The 16,989-nt window shown below is 35.1% G+C and overlaps 1 protein-coding gene across 1 annotated transcript; it reads right to left on the bottom strand.

Annotated features, from left to right (window-relative positions):
- LOC122148958 (aquaporin-4-like) lies at window positions 1-7,256 on the bottom strand. The gene is given in 7 exon segments (XM_042777572.1): window positions 1-141; window positions 143-378; window positions 2,275-2,355; window positions 3,506-3,670; window positions 4,514-4,521; window positions 4,659-5,071; window positions 7,011-7,256. Coding segments are annotated over 7 exon segments (996 nt in total). The 5' UTR covers window positions 7,067-7,256; the 3' UTR covers window positions 1-104.
- Window positions 7,257-16,989: the final 9,733 nt, after the last annotated feature.

Raw genomic sequence — 16,989 nt, 5'->3', positions numbered from 1 at the left:
AGAGGCTCTGTACACAAAAGCACAGACTCTAGAACAGATCTGTCTCTTTGAGCTCATTAATGTTGTAAAGTGTTGTGCTGTTCCTCCTCAGTGCCTCTCACTAGTCATACAGACGACAGCACCTCTCCAGCCAACTCTCCGCTCCTTCTTCTCTGCCCTCTCCAGGTCCAGCACTCTGATCGCTGCCTGCTTGGCCATGAGCTGAGCTTGATCGCTGGGGTATGAATCTGTGTCCACCACCCGATACGGGTCGATTTGGAAGTGGCTTTTGGAGAGGACGTCAGCATAGCGGCGCTTCAGGTCAGGGTCAGGACAGAATAGATATTCGTACACAGCTGCAGCAAGAATGCCCCCTATTAAAGGGCCCACCCAGTACACCTAAAAGAGAGAGAAAGAAAACCAATAAATCTTGTTCAAAAAAATACACTGAGGTCCTTAACTGAGACCACATTGAAATTTGTAAATTCATTTCATTTAAATGGAAAAAATGTTATCAAAATCTGCACCAGTATATAACTAAGATTTATTTTCATGAATTTATTTTAATTTCTATAATTAATTAATTAATTATTTATATTTATTAAATTAATAATGATCAATTAAACCTTTTACTCAAATTGTTATTGTATTTTGAAAAAAAAAAATATCAGAAATGTTATAAAATGTTAATAACAAATATTTCAGATTTTGTATATAATATTTAAGATTTAAATGAGAGTTCTTCTAATTTAATTCAATTCATTCATTATAATTTTCACTCAAATTGTACATTTTAGTATTTTGAAAAAATAGGTAAAAACTAAGAAATGTTATCAGGTAAAAATTTATAAGAAATATTTAAGATTCTGCACTAATATTCTGATTTAAGATTCAGATTTTCCAAATTAATTTCATTTTAATTACATTTCAATTAAATAAACTTTTCACTCAAATTATTACAGTAATATTATAATTTTGCAATGAAAAATGTTTTTAATAAAAATGAGAAAATAGAAACATTTTCACTCAGACTTCTGGACCCCACTGTGTATTAGTTATTTTAAATCTCTGGGGCATTTTTTGTAAATATTACAGTATAAATTATCCCTTCCCTTCCCTTCCCTTCCCTTCCCTTCCCTTCCCTTCCCTTCCCTTGTAATATTTTCAGCCCAGTTAATAATCTGTCCTACTCTTATATCCTCTTATATGCCTGATATATACACGTTATCAGCATGACAAGGATATTGAAAACTGGAGGCCAAAACTGGATTACTAACTGCTGTGACGACAGAAATAGAAATGGAGGCCACCCACTGCATAGTGCAGGACAGACACGTTTACCCTTCAAAAACCTGGAAAGCACTGCACAAACCTGTGCCCAAAAATGTAGTTCATTTGGTTTATCTCATTATTTCCAAACTATTATATATACACTATAATGATCACCAGCACCTCTCATTAACAGTAACAGTACCATTTTGGCCTCATGTGGCTTCAACCTTGATGTATTTCTTTTATTCAAAATCTCTAAAATCTTTCACTGATGAAACTCACACCAACACTTTGAAAAGGGCACTGTGTGTAGCATTCTGCAAGTGCGGTAAACACTCCATGACAGAAATGTTTTGACCTTTCTAATGTTACAGTGCCAGTGAGGAGACCCTGTATCAAACGTGATGACAGCGGCAGTCACTCAGACGCGCCACTCATGATGACACATAACGCTCATATGTGCATGTAGGGAGCACACCAACCAGTGTCATGCGTTATTTTGAATGTCACATCTGTCTGGTTTCTGACTGCAATGCAATGTTAACTGCTATGCAAGCAGAATGAGATTTAAACACATAAGCAAGAGATCCGCAGTATATGCATTGGGCACTGTTAATCACAACCTTTCTGATATTCAGTACAACAGCAGTATCAGGATTATAGAGCAGTTCAAGAATTGTTATGATACACTGAGATATTCAAAATGAATTAAGGCAGTATTTCAAGCTTTATGCCAAAGGTCTGTGGTCGGTCAGAGATAAATGCCTTGTTGTTCCAAATATAGTTCAGTCTACTTTGCAAGAGTGAAACAAAGCCAAAATTTTCTTCTTAAATAAGTTTTGGCCTTGAATCAAATTCTTGTCAGCTTCACTTTTATGAACCACAGTTCCAAAGGCCTCGCTGACCTTCAGTCTTTATGCATATAAATATCACTGCAGGAATTACTGTAGCAAGAACTTTATGAGTCTTCGCATTGTTTATCTACACACAGTGGATTTTAAATGTTCTGGTTCAAAATTTTACCCAGTGGTCCTGCCATTTTGCCATAATGACTGCAGGCCCAAAAGAGCGAGCTGGATTCATACTGGCTCCAGTGTATGGGATCTGAAACAAACACACAAAACGTATTACACATGTTATGAACTTACATGAATTTTGAAACATAGGCTCAATGGAAAAATGTGCCAGAACTCCAGAAAGTACTTATAATTCATTGCTGTTACCAGTAGATATGAACACTACTGCTTGTAAAAAACACTAACACTTTTATTCCTTTTCACACAAGTTATGATCACGGGGCAGATTAATGATTAATAATGACTTCTTTATGGCGTTTCTTGTCTTTTCTGACATAGTAAACTTGCTTGGTAGCTCACCTGGTGCAGGACTTGTGTACAAGTCCCGACACTCAATAAAACTTATCAAGAAATAGGTTAAAATGGCATTGTTACTTCAGAAAATGTGTTTTTATCTCACATTTGCCTTTGTTAACACTATCGGTTAGCTTTAGGGTAGAGTTTTGTGTAGGTGCTACATTATTTTTAAACGTGACAGAGCATTCAATTTCAGAAATGCCATTGTAATAAACCAACTTAATGAAATGTTGATCATCTGTTTCTAATAAAACTCAACACTGACTGGACATTTCATAACAAAAGTGTTGCAAAACCTGCAAGAAGCAACATAATATAATTTTGCAGAAATGTCAATTTTTTCAATCGTCCTGGGTTGGGGTTGAAAAGAGATGCAAAGAGCAGAAGAAATGCAAAGAAACAATGTGAGAGAAGATAAAGCGGTTTCGCTTTTTAAATTTTTAATTTGTTATTATGGTTTTTAGGTTGTTATTTGTTGTTTTTACAGGTGTAAGTACTTAATGGATTGGGGAGTGAATAGGGCTTTCATGTCTAATTCCTTAGCAACACAAATGAGCTTTCATATAAACACCTCATCTGCAGATTCTGCTGGGACTATTGGCATGGAAATAACACCATCACTTGGGATTGTAGCTAGGATACATATTCTCCAAAGGATAACCTCAACCTCAATACACCTCAAGAGGCTAATCTTTATAGGATAAAGACCTTCAAGTACTGCTTAAAAATGTGCTTGACAGTGCAGGATTGAAAATATTATCTCCATACAGTTAAACGCGCTCACTAGAAACATGCCTTGGAAAGCACCTGAATTGTACAGCAATGCAATTTAACACAACTAATCACCTGTTTTCTAATGGTGCAAATCAGGAAATACTCACAGCAAACAGATGGCCGATGCACACCGACAGACCAATAGCCAGTGCTGCCGAACCTTTGAGGTCTTTGCGTTTGGGGTCACAGGTGGCAAAGACAGTGAAGACAAGCTCAAAAGTGATTATGAGCTCTATCACAATTGCATGACCAGTGGAGATTTCAGCATTGACCTGCAGGAGGTGATAGTGAGATATTTATGTGAAAGTGAACTTCATCGACTGCTTTCTCTAAACCAGTGTTTTTCCAATTATTCTCCTGGAGGCCCCTACCAATTACAAATTTTAGGAGTCTCACAAATGCTTAATTTAGGTTATTGAGTGCTTTTGTAAAAAGTTTAATCTAGTGCTGTCAAAATTAACGTGTTAACACATGCAATTAATTTTTTTCAGTTTAATGCGTTAAAAATATTTTAGTAAAAATTAACGCAATTTAAATGGGGGGGCGGAGCTATGGGGGTTTAATGCGTTAAAAATATTTTACACGCAATTAATGCAGGGGCTGTTTTTTTTTTCTTGACAAGAATTGCGTTTATTTAGATGCAAAATGTCTTTACGACCACATCAAATGGAATACTTTCCAGCAAGCACTCCTCAACTATCTAGTAGCAACAAGCTACTCAAAGCTCGTTCAGTAGAACAACAGTGAACTGTGGTCAGATGAGATGTTGTCAGGCCATATGCCAGTAAAAACTAATTTTCCTGTCAGCTGTTATTATGTGCTCTTCAATTGCATGCACAAATGTGGCGGTGCATGCTGTAGCCTATATCATTTCATATTTAAGCGCAAAAGAAACTACGAGCATGCAATGTCGTAGTTGTGTTGTTAGTTAATTCACGAAGTTACCAATAACACAATTAAATCTGCCTTAAACCTGTGCACGTATGTAAGGATTTGTTATTTATGAGTCAGATTTCAGAACGTCTCTGAAATGCAGTGGGTTTTCTTAAAACTGTCCTGGAGCACGTTCACTGTCTCCCTCATCTCACACACCTGATTCAACTCATCAGCTCAACAGTAGGGACTTTAAACCTCAAGTGGGTCAGAAAAGGTAAAGAGTTATGCGAAAATATGATGTGTGTCAGATTCGTGTCATGTTCAGCAGCGACAGCACTTAAAGCAGTCAAAATAACAGTCAAATAAAATACTCACAGAAGTCACTCCCCATTCCTCCTCTGACTGATGCTGGTGTCACTCCGTATAAGATGGCTGCCCCCACCACTGACCCCAGACACTGTGCCAACAAATAAAACACACCCTTTGCCAGACTCAGCTTCCGTGTAGCTACCATCGCCGTGGTGACGGCCGGATTGATGTGGGCACCGCTGATGTGCCCGAAACACTGGACGAGGGTTGCGATGGATAAACCAAAGCAAAGAGAGATTAGGACAAGGTCAGCGGGCGGAGGGTTCTCCTGTGTTGCTGCCCAGTTGATGGTGGACCCCAAACTGAGCAGTACGAATATTATCATGGCTAAAAACTCCCCCGAAATGGCTCGCCAGAATTCCTGAGTCCACACACCCTTGAAGGCTGCCATGATAGTGTTATTGCATGAGCAAGACGAACCACACCTCCTTAAAGGAACAAAAAAGAGATTATATATAAGACCATGAGTAAAAATGCTTCTATTTTGCATCTTTGTTTTTTTTTTTGAATGCAGTTTTTTTCAATACAAATTATATCTGCAATGCTGGGTAGATTCCTTACAAACTGTAGTGAAATTTACATGACGAAAATTGTATATAATCACATTTTAGATAATGCAGTCAAGCTACTATTGACAAAACTCATTTATTACATAGATTTAAATAAGATTATTTTGTACCATACTACTATATATGTATATATATTATATATATATTATATATATATATATATATATATATATATATATATATATATATAAACAAAAAACGAAAAGAAAGAAAATATATTTTATTATTTGTTATCAACTACATGAACTGCATTAAAAACTACATTTTGTCTGGGTTTGTGAAACTGTACTTTGTGAAGGAAAAGAGAAAAAGAAAGAATTAGGCAAAATAAATAAATAATGAACTTATTGTTAGAATAACATGTAATCTGATTATGGGCATTTTAAAATGTGATATAATTATTACAAGTTCTTTATTTTTGAAATCTGACATACATTACATAAATTACAAAATGCAGATAATTTATTACTACCCAACACTGATTATCTGCATAATAATTTCAATAAAATGTTGAATTTCAGTATTTGGTTTGTCTCTCTTTTGCTTTAATGACAGCAATTTTGTAAACCAGATGATTATATGATCCAACGTGATTTTAGATCGAAAGAGCATCTTGTGCTTCTGACCATCTGTACAAAGAGCTGCATGGTCAATGTCACAAATTTACTTATTTGACTTGACTTAGTGCAGTATCTGACATAATTTTTCTAGATTTTATGTCATATTTTTCTTTTAAAAGTTTCAATATACTAAAACTAATGTTTCTTTTTACTAAAAATTTTTTTGATTATTGCATTTGTTTATTGCATTTATTGACAACAAAACAACAAGTGAGTGAGAATATACACAAGAGAGAAAAATATACAGGAAAACTATTTTCAATCATCTATTATTTACTATAAAAGATTGTAATAGTGTTTTATATCTCTATCTGCATGGTTTTAAAGTGTCTCTTCATGCAGTTAATCTGTGTGCTCCTTCCAAGTGGAAATTCATCCAATTAGAGTGGCCTCAGTTTCCTTACAAAGATTCCTTAGAGCACAGGCTCAGAAAAATTCCAGAAAGAGTCATAAACAAAGTGGATGTATTATTAACCATACAGCAGCTGTTCAGTATCAGAAAAACTATGTACACATCATTAGCAACACAATAAACATCATGAAGAAAAAAAGATTAAAATAACTTGTGGTTAAAAGTGTTATCTATATTATTATATATATTATTATTATGCATTTACAAAAAATTACCATGGCAGGCCTAACCATAGTTTCTATCAAAATATTCACAAATATGAGCCTACTACTGTAAAACTTTCACAACTTTGCATTAGCCACCAGTCATCAACGTCAATTTAACCATATTGCAGAAGATTCAGAAGCTTTTTGACTTTATAAAGAATTTCACATAATTGTGGGAAAATGTTTAAACTAGCTTGACCAGCTAAAAAGCACACAAACCCTCTCTTAAACCAGCCAACAGGCCAGTCAAGGACACCAGCTAAGACCAGGAAAACCAGTTTAGACTGTTTTAAGATGCAGCTATGCAATAAATGCAGCAAAAGTCTAATAATAACAACGCATAAAAGTTTTACGCAGTTCAAAATGTTCTCTTTGAAATAAGATAATGACTGAATGAATCTAACTGAACAATTATTTGGGGGTTCAGGGATGTTGTCCGGCAGGTGTAGGCTACCCAGCTGAACGCCATGTGAACATTTAACACCGTGTGCTCGAAGAACAGAAAGAACACTTTACAAGCCCAAGCATCTTACTGTCAGAGCCAAAGTCGACAGACTTACCGAAGAAAGTCACAACTTCTGTTCGGAACCGAGACCAGCGAAAACGCTTTTCTCATCCCTGAACAAGCATCCTCTCAGTGGGAGAAGTCGACCTCAAGACATTTAAAGCACAGGATCGCGCTGTAGGCGTGATGATCTGTTACAAATCGCGCCCTGTTTTAATGATTAATATGTGTGTGGGTCTGAGTGTTCAGCATTTCCTCCCTCCGATTCACACACACACACACACACACACACACACACCCACACACACGTTTCCCCGGTGCTCTATTAAGTTCAATGAACACGACAGCTTTAGCTGGTACATGCTTTTTTGAGTCGTGCTTCTCTCACAATATTTCCTTCCCTGAGCGGTACATGAGAAACAGGTCTACTAATGCAAGCACTTTAAAATAGCTAAATCAATAAATAATAATAATAATTCATGAATTTACTACTATAGTACAAATACTACATCCACAGTAACAACAGCAGCAATATAAATAACTAAAAACACACTATTAGACTTCAAACAGTAGTCGATGAATATGATGAGGTAGGCTTAACTTGCTCATAGGCTATATGACATTTCATATGATGACATGTCACACTCTCTGTGTATATTTATATGTAATATTTATATGTAATAATCCTAATAATCCTTCACCAATGCAATTTTATTTTAAAAGAGATCAGACCAAGCACAGCCTATTCTGCACATTTTTTTAAATTTATTTTTATTCATATACACTGTAAAAAAAATGTTGTTTTTTGGGGGGGAATTTTATTGCTGTGTTTGGCAAGAAAATACTATTTCTATCTTTTATGTTTAATTTAATATGCATATTTTGCAATTTCTATGTAATCATTTCTCAAATCTGTTTCAAAGTAAATCCTATGCCATTTTTTTTCCAGTTTACATTTGAAAATATTTTTCAACGCATTTATGATTTAGGTGTTCATAATATAGACTATACAAATAAACCAACCAGACAAACAAATAGTACAATAGAGTCATGCTAGTGATCATGGGAGTATCTAGCACTTTTCCTCTTGAACTCACCTGAATCTGTCCAGGGCTCCACAGCTTGTCATTCCTTCCTCAGACTGACTGGCAGCTCAGTGTTTTTCTCACTCAGTGTCGTGTTACCGGCTCTTCTCAGTCAAATCAGAGCTGAGAGACCACAGCACAGAGATATGAAGCTGTCGGTACAACTGATCTGACAGCAATGACAAAACCAGGGACATGCCTCACACAACTCCCGCCTCATTTTATCACACACAGCATAGTTACAGTATATAGTATGACTAACCTCATCTATCTATCTATCTATCTATCTATCTATCTATCTATCTATCTATCTATCTATCTATCTATCTATCTATCTATCTATCTATCTATCTATCTATCTATCTATCTATCTATCTATCTATCTATCTATCGTTAATTTATACTTTGCATGTAAAATGTCACATGCACATTACATCTAAAGCCTGGTTGAATTACTGTGATAAGTGCAATGTTTAAATTTTGATACATTTCAAATGTATTTGAAAGACGTCTCTTATGCTCACTAAATTAATTTGATCAAAATGCTATAAAATGTCATGTATTTCTGTGCTGGTAAAGCTGAATTATCAGCAGCCATTACTCAGTTTTTAAATAAAAAACAGCCTTTATTTGAAATAGAATTTAACATATTTACAGTCACTTTTGAGCAATGTAATGCATTGTATTTATCAAAACAAACAAACATACTGTCCCCAAACTTTTGAACAGTTGTGCATTGTTTCTATTGAATTATATAACTGGTATGTAACTTGACAATAAGCCAGTTCAGTTTAATAATAGTGATATTTTAATTGCAAATCTATTTCCAAATGCAGCTATTGTAGTTATCTTTCTGCAGTGGTTTTCTATGTCAAAATCCTTATATCACTTACAATATTTACAATGCTGACAGAAGGCATTTTATACAATTTGGATAGATGTTACAGGAAACATGGGCTTTATGTCAGTTTGGTTAGGTAATGTATTGCCCAATGTTACCACTCTACAATTGATTCAGCACCTTATCAACACTTACAGATGAGTTCAGCTGCAGGTCACACAGTCTGCCACACCTAAAAAGAATGGAGAAGTCAATTATTACAGCAAAGTTCTTTTGTTTTCTAATGAGTTTTTAAAGGCCCACCCAAATTAGTAAATTCAGCCTATGCAACATCTCTGTTGTCATCTCTGAGCCATCCAAGAAGTCTGGTCCTGTTGATGATGCAAGGGCTTCTTATAATGCATTTCGCGATACCCAGGCTATGTATTAGATGTGTCCCCTGTGATGAAAAAAGCTCTTAGATTTGTTTCTTATGCATAGAGTCAGTTGTAACCACTTCAGACACAGTTCAGACACAAAGCAACAGTCCATTTCCAACCACATCTCAGAGTGCTGTAACCTCACAGAGCCAAAGTCTGGAGAGAGTGTAAAGTGAAGAAAACCTCCCACCTGAATCTTTCTGCCAAGTCCTCAATACATGAATGTATTAGTTTCATCACATATTAACTGAATAAACAGGTGACTCCAAAGGAGCGGTGTGTGTGTGAATAGCTGTTTGTTCATTTGCAGAAAAATTCAGTGTCTGTCTGTCTGTCAGGATCCAATGGATTACCTGGCTGAGGTTGACCTTATTTGTTTAAACAGCTTTTGAAAAGTCTTTGGAGAGAGTAAAAGCCGGTGCAGAAAATGCTAAAGGATTTGGGATGTTGGAGAGATGCCAGAAGAATTGCCATTGTAAAGCAGCTTTTTAATACTCTTTTTTTTTGTGATTGGCAGAATTATATGAACATGCGTGAACATTCACTGGGAAAACCATCAAGTAAATAATGGAATATTATTTTACAGGCAGTGTGTGAATGTGTTATCTAATCTCAGCACTTGATGTGCTCATTAGCAGGAAACTCAGAAACAATTCCTCATTGTGTGTGTGTGTGTGTGTGTGTGTGTGTGTGTGTGTGTCACATACAAGAGTAAATAGGATTTCCATACAGGTTCTGCCAGGATCCATGTTTGTCCTGCAGTAATGATCAACAATTAACTAACTCTACATTCTCTCTCTCTCTCTCTCTGAACTGTTCAAGAGTATGCTCTATTACATTATGTCAGATGGATCATTACATCATTAAAAGTCATCCCTGATAATTGCAGCACCACTGACCTAAACTAAGGCAAAAAATGCAGGCCAAATTTAAGCACTGTAAAGTATTTATTGCAGGTTTCTTTTAATTTGTGATGGACTTTGTGTTGTAATTTGTGATGGAGGGGTAAAGAGTGCAGGTATGTGTGTGTGTTTTCCATTTATGTGACAATCCTCCTTCTGTCTGTGTTATTATACACATGAATGAACAGCATTCTGTTGTTAAATAATAATGCAATTCAGAGCTCCAGATAGTGGAGGAAAAGACACAACAGAGACTCACACATCAAAATATTTATTTTCTGATGGTCATATTTGCCTTCATCTGTCACTGTCTATTCTGGGATTTATGCATAGTAAATAAATAGATCAGAAAGGTATAATTAATCAGGACTTAGTGGAAATATTTTTGTGTTTCCATGTACAGGAAAAAGATTATGTAGATGCGATCATATAATTAAATAATTAATAAAGAATAAGCCACCAATTCACCAAAACATAAGATTGCCATGTGACTGTGTTGGTTTTGAATTTCATAGAATTGCAGACTGAATATATGTATCTTGTATATGTTGTTACATTTCCACTCTGGTCTGCTATGGTCTGCATTAGTATCACTTCACAGTGGATCTGACTGTAGGTTTATGGAACATCAAGCTCTATTCACAGACGTGTAGCATTGTGAGGACAGAGTGTGTGCAAGCATTTATGCTTACTCACTCACTCCCAGTGTCCCAGATCATCGACAGAACAATCAGCCACGCGGGGGATGTCAACACCGCAAACACACCTGAAACATCCAACATCCAATCTGCCCCAGACCTTTACAGATATAGTAATGGACACTTGGCTGGAGCATTATGGCGCAATGCATTATGATCCACTGTTGAGATATTAGACTTGAATCCCAGAGACACTCGCTCAGGATGGCAGGAAATGCACCTTGCCTTAAGGGAAATGGAAGAAACTGCCTTTGATCCCATGGCAGTGGGCTGATAATAAATAGCAAACTAATTAGAAAGAAATAACATGGGCCTCCAAAACATGAAATGTTCTGTTTATGAGAATTAAATGCCTGTTTAGGTATTTGAGATGGTAAGTCATTTGGTATTTCACCATATTGCTTTCTCCCATACTATGAACACTTTTTCTTTTCACTGTCCATTATAATAAAAGAGTAATTATATATGAAAAGTGACATTTAATACAAATTACACAAAAATAATACTAAAATAACACTAAAAAATATTAAATTGTAAAAATAATACTATTGTTTAATAATTTCTAAAGAAAATTGGTAAGAACACTTTTCACCCTTCTATAGTAGTGAACAAAAACTATATATATATTTATAATATAATATAATATAATATAATACTTATTTATTTATTTATTTATTTATTTATTTTTATATATTTTTTTCTTTCTCAAGAAAAAAAATAACAACACACAATACACACACACACACACACACACACACACACACACACACACACACACACACACACATACACATACACACAGTATAAAATATTAAGTAGGATTCAGCTGGATCTCCTGGTTCAAAATGAAAATGTGTCAAAGAGCCAGTGTAAAATATTATTTAAATAAGCTGTTGTCAGAAGCAAAGTTCTGTAAATAAATTTTGCCTAATTTGAGAAGTGGGTTAGTTTTAGGCATAAGAGAAAATAAATGAAGTAATTGTATTATTAATAACAAGCTTATTTTATTCAATTTCTCTTCTCTCTTCAACATTTTGAAATGTTGACATTTTAGAAATTTTGAAATATGCAATTTAAATCAAAATTCTTATTTATTCTTACAAATAATGTAGAAAAAAAAAACTGGTCAAGAACGCTTGTTAATGCCAACTTCTGTTAAGAGAGTTAGAAGGAACTAAGCGTTTAAAAGTGGCTGAAGAGCACTCTTGACTCTTGACCTCTGCCTTAGATTATATTTAAAGTGATGTCCTGATCTAATTTTCAACTGCAGCAGCATTATTTTTAGACACAGAATAGGCTGGCACTCTGAAGGGGGTGTCAAATCCATCAGAAGACCACCTGGCTGGAACTAGCCGGCTAACTGCCACAACACAGCTCATCTGATGCACTCAATCAACACTCTCTCTGTCTCGCTCTCTTTGTGTTCATCTCACAGATTTCAAAACAAGATGTCTGAGCAGATTGCAGAGTCGGGATGCATTCCATATCAGTTCAAATGATGCACTGAAACTGAATTCACTAATTTATTCACTTTTATATTTCAGCATCACTGTGTCACGGATATAAGACAAGATGCCAAGCTTTATTAAAGCGATGAAACACATGAATACACAGCAAACACTTTTGCTTAATAAAAATAATCTTAAATGTGCTGTATGTAGGATTGACACAGAGTGGTTGAACTAGGTATTGTAGTCCAAATTCAAAATATATTGGAGAGTTTTTTTTCACCCCGACCCTCCTACTCAGACTTGCCGCACACTCAGGTTGCCAGATTGGCAACACCACCAGGAACAAGCGCACTTGACGATGAATGAAATGAAATACGCTGTGTCTTCAGCCAACTGGCACCCCGGGGTGCAGAAATACAATTGGGTAAACTGGCAGTGGGCGGGTTTACAAACTAAAACGAATACATTTTAGCATATAAGAATACTTATTACATAAATAATACACTTTTAAATGATATAGCCTTTATATTATAATATATATTATATGTGCAAACTTAATATAATTTTTTAAGGCACTTAGGACAATTAATTGATGTTAATTGCAATAAAATGATAATGTGTTATAATTATAGTTTAAATGATATTAATACGTTAAATGATATTAAACGTATTAAGCTGTTTTTTCATATATATATATATATATATATATATATATATATATATATATATATATATATATATATATATATATATAGATCCAATTAAGACTTAAGTACATCTTTATATGTAATTTCATAGTTACTTCAATTATCTTTGAAACATGATTGAAGTGCACTGGTGAATGTACTGAAAATAATGTATGATAAATTAAAATAATGTATTTTCTGTTGAAACTTGCACGTCATGTATGTCATTACAAATGTATATTTGTACATTTTTAATGATGAAGTTGTGATTTAGTATGTTTAAAATATATTAACTGTAAATGTAATATTGTACATTAAATTAAACAGGAATAGCTGGACAGGAATAACTAATCAGTGACCATAGAAACTAATGAGAACTCATAACAGACATGACAGGAACTGAACTGAAGTGAACATAACTGTGACAAATATCAAATAACATACTACAGTTAAAATTATAATCAAGTAGTTTACATGTGCTTTCATATGTTAATCAACAAATCAAAATAAGTGTACAATTGAGCACACTTCAGTAGCCTTTTATGTAATTAATAATATATTATTTACAAGCATAAGTTTTAAAAAAAATACTTTTTTAAGATTTAAGAACACTACAAGTGCACAGTCAGTACAATTAAGCACACTTCTTTTTCACAAGTTAAAGGTGGATGCCTAAGATTATGCTCAAATTCATGAAACAAATCAACATTCACTGGTTATTTTATAGTTGACATGTATAATCTACTTTTTTTAGAAAACAGAAATGAGTGTACAGTCAGGAAATTCAAATTAGAGATGGAAGAAAAAACAGAGAGACAATAGAAAGGAAGGTGAGGAATGAAGTTCAATCTGTGAAGAGAAGATATGATGAGAGGAGCAAAATGTAAATGCAGAATATAAAGCTTTAAAATATGGACACAATTAAAGTTAATTTAAAGTGTTTGGAAAACATAGAAAAAAAAGTAAGAGTACATATACTTATGTAGCAATAAAAATGTAGTCAAGTAGAGAGTAAAAGTTGCAAATATCTTCGATACTCAGTAAAACTACAAAGCAGCTAAAATGATACTTAAGTACAGTAACTAATTACATTTACTCCAATGCTTTACACCGCTGGCTAAGACCAGCAAACCAGCTTTAACTAGTTTAGGATGTAATTTTCAGCAGAGTTCCTGACATAAGATGTGTGTATGCGTTTTGTGAGTTCTTGCATGAGAAGGATGACAACGCTTTGATTTGTTGAGAATGCCACACAATGAGCCACAGCAGGGGACAAAGAGACAATAAGCAGTAGCGTCTCTATTGGGACAATAAGCAGTAGCATCTCTCTCCACAGGGTTTAAATGTGAAGTAGGACAGAAGACTGAAAGAGTCTGTTTGAAAGGAACAGAAAGAAGGAACAGAAAGAATACTAATAAATATGAGATGTGCACAAAGCACACTTTCTGTGCTTTGAAAAGGCTGTACTAATGATTTGTCAGACTGACATACAGTGACACACTTTCTTTCCTGCAAAAAAGACCACAAAGCAAGAAATATCCATAGCCTTTAATGATGCTTTACAGCGGCCCCTAGTGACAAAAGAGTATAAAGGACTATTATTATGAAGACTTCAGTCAGAATTGCTCACAGCAACCTCCAGAGAGCAGCAGCACACTTTAACACCACAGAAAGGTTAAGATGAACACACACACACGCACGCACACACGCACACACGCACACACACACACACACACACACACACACACACACACACACACACACACACACACACACACACACACACACACACACAATCATGTGCAGAGGTGCACAATCCTACACAAACACACTAACAGGCACAGATACTCAGAGCTCACTATTCAACATTCCTCAAATGATTTCAGGGACCTTTCGAGATAAGGGCTAAAACATTTCAGTCAAGTCCAAACTCTGAAAAATAAGCAAATGCCACAATAAATTATAGAGGAGGCCTGTGTCTCTGTGAGTTTGCATTTATGTTTGTGTATTCTGTAGAGTTAGGGAAAGGTAAATAAAAAAGATGTATATGTCCTCTGGGTTGTGGATGTGTGTGTGTGTGTGTGTGTGTGTGTGTGTGTGTGTATGTGTGTGTGTGTGTGTGTGTGTGTGTGTGTGTTAAATGTAGACACAAAGCAGCTCCACTGTGATGCATACACTTTTAATAAACTTTTAATAACCTAATAAATAAATAAACAGCTCATTCAGAATCCAATTGCAGTGGATATGGCCAGAGTTCCACAATTGTGTTCCATTCAGAACTGAGAGAGCCTTTTAATTCCAGAAAGTAGCAGAATACAGATTTATAACTGTAATTCCTATATATGATAAAATATTCTATAATTAAACTCTATTTTTTCATTAAATTTAAAAAATATACTGAATATAATTATATATTTTATTTGTAATTATGTAATTAATATTGTATAAATTAGCACTACACTCTTTATATATATATATATATATATATATATATGCTATTAAATAAAAAAAACACACTGTGTGTGTGTTGCAAATTATTGTTATTTATTGTATTTACCCCCCCACCCCCCCATTTTAAGGAGCATAACAGAAGAACGTAATTTACTTAATATTTTAATTTATATATAATATAAACTGATTTACATTTTAATTTTTTTTTTCATAAAGTTATTGTGTCTTTGTGGTGTTGTTTTGCAAAATGAAAATCTGTTTTGATGTGTTGTGTTATTTTTTTTTTTGACCGTATTGAAGTTTATAGTAGCATTCATGACTATTCTGTTACATACATAAATATTATTTTAAATAAAACAGGCCAACAGAATGAGTCACCAATGCTTTGGCTCCGTTTTCCTTCTATACTGCAGTAATTAAATGTGTATATTTTCTAAATTCTATATTTTACCGAACAGTGCTTGTGTGTGTTTATGGGTGTCAGCAGGACTGATGTTGTTCCTGTAGTCTAGCCTGATTTGTTGCAGTCAAGCTCACAGAGGACAGAAAGGGTGATAGAGAGGTGGAGAGAGGACAGAAAATAAAGAGAAATAGCCTCAATTAAATGATAACCATTTACTCTTGCGCTTTCCTTCACAGAGCGAGTGCAAGTGAGTGAGATTGCCCATGGAGGTGAAGCGCAGAACTGGCAGCAGGCAGTTAAGGTTAAATCTCATTCAAGGAAAATATTGGAATAACATAAATTGCTGGCCAGAAAGAATGGCACAACTTCTCTGAAAAACACAAGTTAGTCTGTGTGTGATTTTGACACAATCACAAACGACTCATTTTGTGGATTTTACCTACTAGACATGACAAAAGCCAAGCCACACAAAATGTGCAACGTTTATGTTGTTTTTGTTTGTTTGCTCATTACGCTGTCCTCTCTCTGTTCCTGTGGCACACACAACACACATATAAATGTTTAACTAGGGCAAAAAAGTGCACTCATATCTGTATAGAGACAGAGTGACATTTCGACGGAGCCTGTCCTATTTCAGAGTTTCGTCATCACAGAATCTGTCTGTTGATTAAACAGCCTGTCCGTTGCTAGGTTACAGAGCGACACTAATAGGAAAGGAAGAGGAAGTCTGTAGGAGGGCCAGGGATAACGAGAGCGAGAGAGAGAGAGACAGAGAAAGAAGGAGAGATTTTGACAGAACTATAATGACTTTAAGCAAAAGAGACAGGCATCTAAAGAGAAGCAATCAGGGGAGTGGGAGGATGGAGACAAAACACAAGAAAGCAGAGGATGAACTGGAAGCTGGAGCTGAAGTGAGGCACCCTGCCTGTATTCTACACCTAAATGAAAGATGTGTAATGTAAACAGTAGCTGAATTAAATATAGGGAGACATTAAGAGATCTAATGAGAGAGCACAGCTCTCACCAGTGTATGTGATCGGTGCGTGTTCTCCCATATAAAGCTTAATGAGTGTCACCATTACCCAGCATGCCTCATGG

The sequence above is a fragment of the Cyprinus carpio genome, chromosome A20 (genome assembly GCF_018340385.1).
Source record: "Cyprinus carpio isolate SPL01 chromosome A20, ASM1834038v1, whole genome shotgun sequence".
NCBI lineage: Eukaryota > Metazoa > Chordata > Actinopteri > Cypriniformes > Cyprinidae > Cyprinus > Cyprinus carpio.
The sequence above is the reverse complement of the archived record's forward strand: the minus strand, read 5'-3'. Positions and strand labels throughout refer to the sequence as shown.